This window comes from Salvia splendens, chromosome 6 (genome assembly GCF_004379255.2).
Source record: "Salvia splendens isolate huo1 chromosome 6, SspV2, whole genome shotgun sequence".
Taxonomy (NCBI): domain Eukaryota; kingdom Viridiplantae; phylum Streptophyta; class Magnoliopsida; order Lamiales; family Lamiaceae; genus Salvia; species Salvia splendens.
The window spans coordinates 6,182,763-6,195,277 of record NC_056037.1 but is presented as its reverse complement, the minus strand read 5'-3'; the positions used below and the strand labels follow the sequence as shown (position 1 = coordinate 6,195,277).

At 36.5% G+C, this 12,515-nt stretch overlaps 2 protein-coding genes across 8 annotated transcripts; one reads left to right on the top strand and one right to left on the bottom strand.

Moving 5' to 3' along the window:
- Positions 1-515: 515 nt before the first annotated feature.
- Positions 516-7,175, top strand: LOC121808005. 4 transcript variants are annotated; one of them, XM_042208339.1, is made up of 13 exons: positions 516-772; positions 1,576-1,796; positions 1,869-2,350; positions 2,443-2,566; positions 2,738-2,845; positions 2,930-2,999; positions 3,090-3,197; positions 5,114-5,215; positions 5,285-5,816; positions 5,985-6,190; positions 6,280-6,443; positions 6,780-6,956; positions 7,041-7,175. In XM_042208339.1, the coding sequence occupies exons 5-12, from the start codon at positions 2,754-2,756 to the stop codon at positions 6,913-6,915; spliced, it is 1,410 nt and encodes a 469-aa protein (XP_042064273.1). In that variant the 5' UTR covers positions 516-772; positions 1,576-1,796; positions 1,869-2,350; positions 2,443-2,566; positions 2,738-2,753; the 3' UTR covers positions 6,916-6,956; positions 7,041-7,175. The 4 variants fall into 4 exon arrangements, with proteins under 4 accessions (XP_042064273.1, XP_042064274.1, XP_042064272.1 ...); XM_042208340.1 differs by having other exon boundaries at positions 1,576-1,725; positions 6,780-7,175; XM_042208338.1 differs by having other exon boundaries at positions 6,780-7,175.
- Positions 7,176-7,893: 718 nt separating this feature from the next.
- Positions 7,894-12,515, bottom strand: LOC121809760 (NADP-dependent malic enzyme-like). 4 transcript variants are annotated; one of them, XM_042210547.1, is made up of 19 exons: positions 12,383-12,515; positions 11,952-12,106; positions 11,445-11,565; positions 11,294-11,368; positions 10,969-11,120; positions 10,752-10,857; positions 10,494-10,559; positions 10,080-10,175; positions 9,899-9,970; positions 9,708-9,791; positions 9,520-9,618; positions 9,355-9,402; positions 9,223-9,276; positions 9,044-9,142; positions 8,870-8,959; positions 8,721-8,798; positions 8,444-8,609; positions 8,230-8,358; positions 7,894-8,119 (listed from the first exon to the last, which is right to left on the bottom strand). In XM_042210547.1, exons 1-19 carry the CDS (start codon positions 12,410-12,412, stop codon positions 8,031-8,033), a joined length of 1,809 nt encoding a protein of 602 aa, XP_042066481.1. In that variant the 5' UTR covers positions 12,413-12,515; the 3' UTR covers positions 7,894-8,030. The 4 variants fall into 4 exon arrangements, with proteins under 4 accessions (XP_042066481.1, XP_042066482.1, XP_042066483.1 ...); XM_042210548.1 differs by having other exon boundaries at positions 11,952-12,122; positions 12,194-12,513; XM_042210549.1 differs by having other exon boundaries at positions 11,952-12,122; positions 12,289-12,513.

The window sequence follows — 12,515 nt, the reverse complement described above, 5'->3', positions numbered from 1 at the left end:
GGCTGCACCAAAAGCACCATTGATCATTATTCATTATAGTGTAACCCAACATTGACCTTTAGTCAAGTTTTAGCGGTTATCAAAGCATAATTAGAATTAATTAAAGAGAACTTAACTGGCATATTATTATGGAAATGTACACCAACTTCATTTGAAATTGTTCCACATAACCAAAATAAAACTAGTACTCCTAATTTTTACAAATGAAAAACAAAGAAAATATTTGAAGGTTAATTGTTGAATAAAATTCAGTCCATCTTACTGAAATACTACAATAATGTCACCATCCTAAAAGATTTCTGGCCACTAAGAGTAATTTAAACATATTTATTTAAAAAAATGGCTAATCCAACATTACTATTGACAAGTCTATTTGTGCGTGCATTTCTGTATTTGGATTTAAACTGAATATGGCCCAATATTTGATTGGGCCTCACACTTGTTTTAGGTCCATTAACTATTCCAGAAATAGTTTTAATACCAATACTACTATAAAAGAGAGCCAAAAAAATTCATATTCATTGAAGATGAAACAATAGAGAAAAAATTACCAGAAAAAGAAAAGAGTACAGAATGAGCAGAGAATGAAGAAAGCTCAATCAACAATCATGGAAGAGGTAAGCATGGAAACTCGGGCATTTATTATCATGGACAGAGGCAAACATAGAATCTCTCAGAGAGAGAACGACAAAAGTACTGAAGCTCCGAGAGTGAAGACGCATAAAAGCTACCAGCTTTCCAACCATGGCCGCGCCTTCTCGCCTTGATCCAGGTAACAGTTCTTCTTTTTTTTAGTACTAGTATTAAATTATTTTTATCGTTTCTGAGTTAAAAACGAGAAGGAGGTTGTATAACCGGGGCGTAGACTTCCAACCGTTGCGGTAATTTCGCCGACCAGTGCCGCAGGCGGAGCTAGGGTTTCTAGAAAAGGGGAAGTAAAAGATTATCAACATAAAATCGGAATTCGCTCGAGCTCGAGAACTTAACTATGCACTTGTTTGAGAAATGATTTGTGGTGGGACTTTTTTGCATTCTCGTATGTAAAATTGTAGTGCTTATTGTTTAAATTTGAAATCATACATCCCGGAATTGGAGCATTTTCAATTAATTGTAAATTTTGTGATGAATGCCATAAGATATTATCCGAGTCTGCGTATTGTGTGTATGTGTGTTTCTCTTTGTTAGTATAACATGGCATTACCTTTCACTAGATGTGAAATTATTAGTATGACATGACTATCGTATGAACAAATCATAACCGTCTTAATCCGCACTGCTCGTCAGCTCATTAGCCCTTTGAGTCTTCTTTAATTGCTGATTACTCCTTTGTCATAGCATCGATTTTGAGTTGGTAACAGTCGGATTCTTGAGTACGGCATTCATGATATGAATTGTGGTGTCTTTTTCTTCTAAATGCTCACACATTGTGGATAATATAGTGATAGTATTATATGTTTATTCAGGTCGATTATATCTTATTTGTTGTTTTCTCTTTCCAGTGTTTCTTACCTTCTCTTAAATAGTGGATTATATAGTGCTTTAGCTTCTGTACTAATACAGTCTATGCTTATTCAGTTGGTCGAAAGAAAGGGTTTCATGAAAAGAAACGTACAAAAATCGTCACTTATGATGAAAAGGATGGAGATGAAAGTAGGATGGAGATAAACATTTAACAGAGGAAGGAAAAATTGCAATCACCATCATCTCGTGCACCAGTGAGACAAAGTGAGAGAAAATACAATACCTCATACATATGAGTAGTTGTTTTTCCTTTGCAAATTCCAATATTCTTACAGGTTTATTTTCCTTGACTCAGTGTGTTGTATAGTTCTATGGATCATCTACTAATGTGAAATATGTTTAATCAGCTGGTGGAAGAAAAAGGACTCGAAGAAAAATTAAGCAAATTGACATGGAAATATTGTATCTCAGTCCTGAAGAGATGAGATGCAAAACAGATGAGTCCGAACAGAGAGCAATTCGGGATCAGGATACTCACCTAAAAAAACTCGAAGGAATCATAGAATCCCTTATTCACAGACCTGACAGCCACATCTACGTGTTTCAAATTCGTTTGTATATATCTTTCTATCATAGTATTGTAGATTAAATTTAATTTTCACATCTAATTATTGTTTTAGGAAATGCCAATCGGATCGCTATGTTCATCTAAAAAGTTGGAGTTGTTGCAGTCCTATTTCGAGCTAATTCATGAAAAGATTAATCTTTCAATGATGTTGCATGATGATGTGTTTGGCAAAAAATATAAGATTTTTATATTTCTTGAGGATGTCAACAAATTTTGTCTACTAGAGCCAATTTCAGATTGCTGTATAATTTCCTACATATGGTAAGTCTTTTCTTGACTTGATCGGACTAGTAGTGTAGGTACTATTGCATGTATTATACTCCTATTGTCTAATTTGTTGGTGATATTGGTAGGTACCTTCACAAGGAGATGAAAAAAGAAAACATCGTCAACCAGAAACCAAAGAGCCTGTTCTTTAGCTGATAGGTTGATTTGTGCATCAGCAGATCAACTTGTGTTGGCACCGTGTAATGTAGGGTAAGTAAGGTATCAGAGTACATTTTCAAATTTATATGGGTACAGTAAACAAAAATCGGTTTGGGGGGACTTTACCTTACACCGGCCCTCCTCTGGCCACACCCCTGATTACCGTTCACTTTCACATTCATTTGGATATTTATAATTTGAGTGTTGCAAATCATTTTGTAGTTTCCATTGGATTCTAATGGTCATCGAACCCTACACCAAGACTGTTTTTTTGTTTGATCCTCTTAGCCATCGCATTCATGATAATGCTTGGAAAGATGCTGTGGATGAGTAAGTTTTGTTAAAACTTTCCTGCACTTTTATTTAGTTAGTTAATGATATACTAATTTTTCTCAAATTTGTAAATCCATGCAGCGCCTTGTCGATGTTTAGTTCATCCAAAGGAGAGAATGACACAAAATCTCCAACTTGGGTGGTTGTAAAAGTATATTTTTATCTTTGAATTGTAGACAAGAATACCTAGTTTTCATTGTACTATTCTATTAGCCGCACTAATGCATGATTTATAACATAGGCTCCTCGTCAACCGGATTCGAAGCAATGTGGATTCTACATAATGCAGTATATGAGAGAAATCATCAGAACTTGTAGATATCCTGGTTCAATTTCTCTACAAACAATGGTACAGTAACGTGCATAGAGTTATTCTCATCTTATATTTTTGTGAGCTTTGCTTAGAGTTCTTCACATCTTATACTTTTGTGAGCTTTCTTGGCTTATTATCAAATACTTCTATCATCCAGAAACTAAATGTCACTTTACTAAAGTTAAACACATTATATGATTATGACCTGAACCCACAGTTATGAAAATTAGTTATACTAGGATAAAATTCATTTTTAGGCAGATGTCTCTCAGACATTTCTTTCAAGCATAAGTCTACTGATTTGAAATTTGGTATATTTGTCAGTGACTTAAATCCTCTCCTTCTATGCAGTGGATAAATCTTCTTGCTCTAATTAGAATAAGTAAAAGGAGAAATACTACATGGATTTGATATGCAAAAGGCACACACTAAGTCGGCAAGTTTTTCATGTTTTATATTGCAAATTAATTACTAGGTAGTTTGATTAATACATTAGATGCATGTGTGCATTTTATAGTTTACCGGACGCAGTTATTCTACAAGTGAAATTGATGAAATGCGATCAGAGTGGGCAGACGGCATACTTGACCAGGAGGTATTATTCATGATTTAAATCGATCTTTAGTTTCAATGTTACAATTTCGTCTCCTACTTCTTCTCCATAGCAGCAGGGCATGTCTCCTATTCACTCCACAACTCCTGTTTCAACAGCAATGATTGATGCCACCACTAGTTTTCCAACTGTTTTGACTCAGCCAACCACAGCTCGCCCCACTCGCTCCATCAAGAAACCATCTTATCTTCAAAATTACTACATCTGAACTATTGTTATCTGTTAGGATTTCCTAGTTTTTGTCAAGTTGCTTTTAATGCTTATTGTGGTTTGTTTCATAGGATAGGATTTGCTTTTGAAGTTGTTATTTCTCCACTGTAAATAGTGGCTTCGGCATTGTAGTTGATATCAGATAATTAATGCATTCATTCGGTTAAATTTCATTTCTCCACCATTTGGAGCAAGGAATTGCTCAAAATACTCTCTCTCTAAGACTCTAACATTCAACTTATATACTTGCTCTATTTTTTCATAATGTGTTTTTATTTAAAACGAGAGGATTGAATCATTTTGTTTCTATTACTCCTTTCGTCCCGCAATAAGAGTCCTATTTAGTTATGACATGAGTTTTAAGAAAGGTAGAGAAAAGTGGGGTTGAATAAGTTAGTGGAATAGAGGTCTCACTTATACTAATATATTAGGTTTATGATAAGATGCGAGTGACATAAGTTGGTGAAATGTGAGACCTACCTATCATTTATGGTAAAAGTGAAATATAACCTTTATTGTGGGATGGATCGAAATGGCAAAATAAGACTCTTATTGTGGGATGAAGGGAGTAATAGGTCATATTCTTTTGATTAGTTATTTTGGATATTTTTTGTTTTGATCAGCCATGAAGGAGAATGTGAGGAACCTATTTCTAAATGTAAAAGAAGATTAAGAAGCAGCAGTCACATTTTGGAGTGAATGGGGATATTTTTATCTAGTACTACTAGTAATTAAGAAAGAGGAAAGTTGTGTAATTTTTCTTAAAACCAAATGGGCTGAGTAAAAGCTCAAGTCAAACACACACCGTTAGCTGGTCTTAGTTAATAGGAGTGTTTCTCAAGTTTATGTAGTAGGAGTATATAGTTTCTCTTTAATTGCCTGTCATTCCTCTCCTGGTGCTTGCCTAATGAAATCAACATTTTGTAATCTTTTATTACACTTAAATATGTGCTCTAAGTGCTTCTTGTAGATTATTGCAATCGACTCATAGTATTGTGCTGAGCAGCTGTCACAACATAGGCTATCAATTTCTTATAGGAGTATCAGTTTATAAGCATAGTAGAGACCTTCAGTCTAGTTTTATTTATTGGTTTTATTTTTTGAATAATTCTAACTAGCTTGATAACAGATTCGGCAATATAGGAGGCTGGAAGATGGCTCTGTAAATATTGTTGCCCGTGGACAGCAGCGCTTTCGCCTGAAGCATCGTTGGATTGATGTAGAAGGATCGGTGCGTACTATTAAGTTATGTTTGTCTTCTTGCTATTAACTTTCTATTATGCTGCTGTTTCCAAAACAGCTTTGTGGAGAGGTTCATATCATTCAGGAAGATGTGCCATTAAGAACACCACGGGAAGTTGTTGGTAAACTGGCTCCGTTAAGAAATTCTCAGGCAAATAGTATGTCATCTACTCGTCACAGCTGTGAGGAAGGAAATGATTCTGATGTGATGTCAGATGGAAGTTATGAAAGTGAACTTTCAGCAACAGAAAGAAGGCCACATCAATATGCTCTTGTATCTTCTCATAGTTCTGAGGTATATGATGAATCCATAAGTAGCGACGATGAAAGATCTGGGGAATTTTATGAATGCCAATCAGAAAGATCTCCGTTGGACAACTATACAAGACCAGTACCGTTAGGACTCGACAAACAGAAGGCTGGTGACAGTCCTGGAGTTGGGAAGATGTTGTTTTCATACAAGCAACCTTCTAACAGGGTAGGATGGGGAAAGCACTCCATAGCCCGATTTCATGATGTTCCAAGAGCCTTCTGGCCCAGTTGGGTCTATCGCATGTATGACTCCTATGTACTTGCGAGGAAGGCAGCAGGTAAGGTGGTCTTGAGTTTTAGTACATGTACTCTGCATAGGCAATAGCAGCAGGCGGCGGGAGTAATATTTTGTTATATTAACAAAAACTAAGAGTGGTGATCTATACTCTTGGGGGTAGAAAGATAGTCTTTAAGAAATTGAATTGTTTGGATTTTAATATTTGCAGATCGCTGGAAAGAGGTTGTTAAATCCCCAAATTTGGACAGCCTTGTGATTAAACCAGATCTTCTTTCATTCCATATTGCTAGTAAAATTCCAATATCTGATACAGCAAGGCAAGAACTCCTGGAGATTGATGGAACAACTTATAGACTGCGGAAAGAGATTGAGTTGCTCGAAAGTTTTGATAAAATTTGTTGTAAAACTTGTCAGGTAATTTTGGAAAGTATGTCTTGATAGTTGTTTTATGTGAATTAGAGGCCCTTGTTCAGACAAGATGACGTTGTTTATGCTATTTGTAGACTCTCATTGCAAAGAGAAGTAACATGGTAGTGATGTCTAGTGATGGTCCACTTGGTGCTTATGCCAATCCGGGTGGTTACGTGCATGAGGTGATTACTCTCACCAGGACGGATGGAATAGCAGTCACAGGGCCTCCAGCAAAAGAATATAGCTGGTTTCCAGGGTAAAAATTCATTTACCATAATGTGTACAAGTACTTTTTTTTGCTGCAAAAACCATGTGTTTTTCTCACTTATTTCAGTTATACGATGTAAAATGAAAACAACTATACCCAATTTTTCACTTTGGATCTGAATATTTTATGCGACATTTAGTAAGCTAAAGTGCTGATATTTCTTCAATTTTCATCTAGAACACATTACTATTTTAACTTTATGTTTAAAATTTCAATTATATACCAAGTTCTTAGCAGTTTTAGTATCTAAATCCTCAACGTATAAATCATGAAGTTTTTGTGCATTTGTTGTGATACTATCTGCTTTATTTTTTGTGGCTGCAGTTACGCATGGTCAGTTGCTGAATGCATAATGTGTGGAACCCAAATGGGTTGGTACTTCTCCGCTACAAAGAAGAAAATGAGGCCTCAGGCATTCTGGGGGCTAAGGAGTTCACAAGTGGTGGACGAGACGCTCTAGAAACAGCTCTGTTGTGTGGAAATTGGGTATTTCCTGGTGAGGTATTAGACTCCGACTCTTGCATCCATCGTCAAATCTTTCATGCAGATAAACACCTATATGTTATACACTATGATGGTTTACAGGAAAAGGGGTTTGGACAACTTTGGATGATGGTGTGTAGATGGAATCATGGAATTTATAGATTGTGATACATACATATGCATGGTCCTGTTAGGTTGAGATTTTTTAGCTTAATTGAGAATTGCAATGCATTTTTAGCCACTCATCCACAACATTTTCAAAAAGTCAACTGCAAGGAGATTATGTCAACTCGGGGCTATTATCGTCAATAGCCTGCACATCAAATGTCAACAACTTATAGTTGACATGAATTGTATATGTAGTTGACATTATATGTGTGTAGTTGATATGGATTGTACACATAGTTGACATGAATTGTATATGTAATTGACAAAAAAAATTTAAAAATTAAAATTTTAAAAAATATTTATTGAATAAAATGCACCATGAAATTACTATTCTCCCATTTCATAATTAATTAATCTAAAAATATGTTCCATATGGTAAATTCTGGACCACTCATTTAATAAAAATGAGTGGTTGATAATGCATCTCAATTAGGTTAAAAAATCTCAATGGATCACAACCCTATGCATATTTATACTGAATAGGTTTTAGTGATATAATTTATTTTCATTTGCGTATCTGCCGTGCATATATATATTTCGTTGTCTTGACTTGCTTATTACATACTCCTACAGTTTTGAGGCTCAGACGCTTAAATTCTTTCGCATAAATATAGTGACTTGTGAGTTTACTTTTCTTCCTAGCACAACATATTTGGTTTTTTTATTTTTATCGTACAATTTTGGAAAATTAATGCTGTGAACTTTTTAAATTAATGAAATTTTTGTTCTTGTAAGAAGTTCTAGCTTTTAAGACAAATTGATGAAGTGTTTATATGATTCAAGATGCTACACAAAAAATCAAAGTACTTTGACATTTACTAATCTAGAATCAGTACATAAGAGTAAAAACCAAGATTACTAACAATCCAATATGAGAAAGAATTACAAAAAAATAGGAGATGGAAGGCCAAATTTAGGATTTGATTAGCGATAGCTTCCGTAGACTGGGGTGTACATACAGCTCTCTGCAAACTTGACAAGATCTGCGGGTCGGGGAAGACGAGAAGCCAAACCTACAAGGGCATTTTAGTTATTACCAAGGTTTTGTGTCGATAGCTAAGAGTTATAATGTATTGGTGAAACGAAACACGATGTGAGAGTCATTTCCCAGTAAAGGACTTACCAAGTTCGTATGCCTTGGCAGCTACAGTAGCTGCAATATGAGCTGAGATCTTCCTAATATTCGTGAACGGGGGGTATATCAGTCCTTTTGCGTAGTTCTCCTCCGTCACTTGAGCTGCCAAAGCTTCAGCTGCAGGTAAAAGGCAAGAGACCAAGATCAGCTGACTGAAAATATTGTAATGCAAACAAAGGGTTGAGTTTTTACGAAGACTCACAGGCTGCTAATAGCAAGTCATCGTGTATCCTTATCGTCCCGGACATGATCAAACCTAAACCAAACCCAGGGAATATGTAAGCGTTGTTCGCCTGGCCAGGGACGAAAAGTTTCCCATTGTACTCTACAGAATCGAACGGGCTTCCACTAGCAAATATGGCGCGCCCCTGCAAGAGCGATGCAAGATTTCAGCAAGAATATCCAACAATGGCGTTTACTTTGGCTAATACATATGATCGAACATTTGATATATTATGCAGACAAAAAAGTCCATATACCTCACTCCATTTGTAAGCTTCTTCAGCAGTGCATTCTGATTGAGAGGTCGGATTTGACAGGGCAAGTATGAGAGGTTTCTGCAACATGAAACGAATTCAGCACTGGCACTTTTGTGAGAGAGAAGAAAAGAGAAGTGAAGAAATTAAACCTCGTTCATGGATGCCATGGCCTCAACTACTTCCTTAGTGAAAGCTTTTCCAACACTCGAAGTCCCTATCAAGACAGTCGGCTTGATTGCCTGAAAAACACAACACAAAACCTACAGTTACCAATCACAAAGATCTCATCATCAAGAGCAACATTAAAAGAGAGCTCTCCCCACCTTAACAGCAGCCAATAGTTCCTTCACTGGTTCGTGCTCGTGTGCCCAAGGCTTCTTGAAATGCTGCAGAGACTCTCTTCGAGAACTGACAATCAGCCCCTGTTGTACACCAGACCACGTTTAGGGTTAGCCCTTAGGCGAGATAAGCAAGAAAACACCAAGAAAATGGCAGTATATACCTTGGAATCCACCAGCCAAATTTTCTTCCTGGCCTCTTCCAGTGGAGTATTGGTCTACAAACAAACTCCAATCAAACATCGTGTTCTAGCAAAAAAAAACGTTCCAAATTTGATGATGTATCAGTTCGTTACCTTTTTGGATATCTCGAGAGCTATAAGTTCAGCTATACCAGTCCCAGCCTTCAAGAAACCAGAAAACAGAAGCAGGGTTAGAAGATGAAAGTTTCATTTATTGATATGTAAGAATCACATCTCCTCAAAAAAGAAAGTCACTTGATCAAAGAAATTAGGCTTTACCTCACCAGCACCCAAGAATAAGAACCTGTGATCTGCTAGAGTTCCACCAACTAGTTTCAAGGCTGCAACGAGCCCGGCAAGAACCACAGAGGCTGTACCCTAGACAATGCAAAACGACTATGAAGTTTGTTCCCCATAATACTAGAAACTTTAATATATTTATAATGGTAAAAGGTAAGCGTATCTACCTGGATATCGTCATTGAATACGAGATGACTAGTTCGGTATTTGGCAAGTAGTTCAAAGGCATTGTGGTTTGCAAAATCTTCAAACTAGAGAGATATGATAAGATTTCAGTTGAAGGAAAATACTACTGCAGAAAAGAGTAAATTGAAAACTGGTGGGAAAAAACGGATGTGATGTTGTTGAAAATTAGTACCTGTATCAAGACCTTCTCCCCGTAGTTCTGTTTAACCGCGCACATGAACTCTTCTAGAAGTTCATAGTATTCCTGTACGAGAAACTAGAAGATTAAAAGGCCAATACCAAACTTGCTTGAATAGATTTGATTCATATGAATGAAATAACTAAGTAATATTAGTGCACTAGAAAAAAGAGACCTGTCCAGTTGCTCTTTTCTGCTTCAGACCAATGTAGAATTCATCGTCTAACAGCTTCTGGTTGTTTGTGCCGACATCAATGGTAATGGGCAAGCACTGTCTCCAGTCAAAGTAGACAGTAAGGCAGTTATACATATGAGATCCTCTATTTCTACTAATTCAATTTTCATCACGTGTATGTAAACATGCTGATAAAATACATGTGGTGCAAAGTGATTAAATTGGATAAAATTGAACGAATAAGGCGATATCTGCATCAGTATGTATTGGTTTGGTTTAGGAAAGTTAGAAAATGGCAAGAACTAAGTGAAAAGCTAATAAATGTGTAGTTATGTACTACTTCTTATAACATCTAATAAGAATAAATAGATATTGTTATGAGAAAGAAAAATGGGATAAAATCGATGTCCTTACAGCTGAGGGACGAACTCCACCAAGGGCCGTGTACAGAGAAAGTTTCCCAACAGGAATCCCCATCCCCTGCAATAGTATCAAGTAACTTAAAATGAGTTGAACTGTAAATTTTCTTCATCAACACTGTCGCAGGAACAAGAATTTATGTATTAACTCTGGTTTCAAGAAGTTCGAGACACAATTTTAGTCAAACGTCGTTTACTCAAATTAGACGTGATCAAAGATGCATTTTCCGCTTAGAGAAATCATCAGACTTACCTGGCAACCAAGATCTCCAAGCCCTAAAATGCGCTCACCATCCGTTACCACGATAACTTGGATAGATTTCTCGGGCCAGTTTTTCAACACTTCAAGAATCCTTCCCCTATAAGAAGTTAACTTAGCATCAGATAAGGACCTTAAACTATTATAGGTAAATCACATTCATATATGTGGGGTGAGAAAAGAGGAAGTCAGAGAGAGAGAGAGAGTATACTTCTCTTTCAAGCTGATGTAGAGACCCTGTGGACGACGGAAGATGCTACCATACTTCTGGCAGGCCTCACCAACTGTAGGAGTGTAGACCACGGGTAGAAGTTCTTCGACATTGTCTATGAGAAGCTTGTAGAACAGCTTTTCATTTCTCTCCTGGTGAGTTTGGGATGCAGAAAATAAGCTTACATCGATACTATTAAGTACAACTTTATACAATCAAGATGTATCTGATTTTTTATGTTGAACACGAACGACATAAAAGGGTGGTCTAAAATGATGTTGTGGAAATGGAATTTGAGATTGTTCTTTATCAAGAGAAATCTCACCTGGAGATCCATCATGGCCATGTATCTCTGCAGTGGCACTTCATATTCTCGCAGAATTTTCATCAACCGTTTTTCCTGATAAACATGTGTTAACTGAAGCTGATTCTTTGCTGAAAGAGAAGTAAACGAAGCTCCATCGATCTCCACTTACCTGGAGCTCCTGAGAGAAAACTGCCGGAGGCAGCAGCCCTGTTAGGTAATGCGCGTTTCTTTCCTTTTCAGTGAAGGCGACCCCTTTGTTGTGGCGTGGATCACGCATTAAACTATACCCACTGAAAATAAATTTTACAAAGAACTATTATCAGAAAACAACTATGAAAATTGTGTGCTCTGATCTCGCGTTTAGCTTATAGTATCGGACAATATATATGTAAGAAACACAACATAGCTGATAGCTGCAACTATATATGTCACTAAGCATCATATTTCCGATCATAACATAGTTGCCTAAAAATATCTTGCACATGTTCTTTAATTTTGCAGAAAAATTGTTTTTTTATGATAAGAATCATCAGATTAAGTAGTCATGAAAGATGAGCAAATCATTCATAACTCAGACCAACATTACCCTGTAACCAAAATTATCAGACTAACCATAAATAACTAGGCAACAAAACAGTCAAGATTTGTTCAAGAAAATAGAAGATTTTGGCATCACCTAGCAACAGAAACAGTCCATGGTGTGATGGCCTGATCCTCAACACCATAATTTTCCTCAAAATCAACAACACCTTTTTCACCATTCATTTCCATCATTCTCCTTAACTTTCTCTCTCCTCTTTCGTACAATCCCAACCCTCCAAATGCTTGTCTCTGCCAATGAAACAAACTGAAACACAGAGAGGGAATAATAACAGCAGCCCACAAAATAAAAACAAAATCTCACTGAAAAAAACAAACTTGTTTTCAAGGGTAAGCTTGTAATGTGATGTGATGAAAGTGGTGCAATGGCTTGGCTTTTTATAACAAAGAGTTGAGAATTTTTATCGTCAAACCTTCGACAAAAGAACGAACTTTTTCTTGGTGTGTGAATTTGACAAATGTAGTTGAAGGAATAAAGGAGAGAATTCGAGAGGGTTTGAAAGTTACCAAGAATTTGGCCCGTTTGAACGGCAGCATAATGAAATGCAATGTAAATATGGAAAATTTCCTACTGTGTTTGTATGCTAATCAAGACTCTAGGGAGAGATGGAGAGGTGAAGTTTACGCGGTTTGAGTAGAG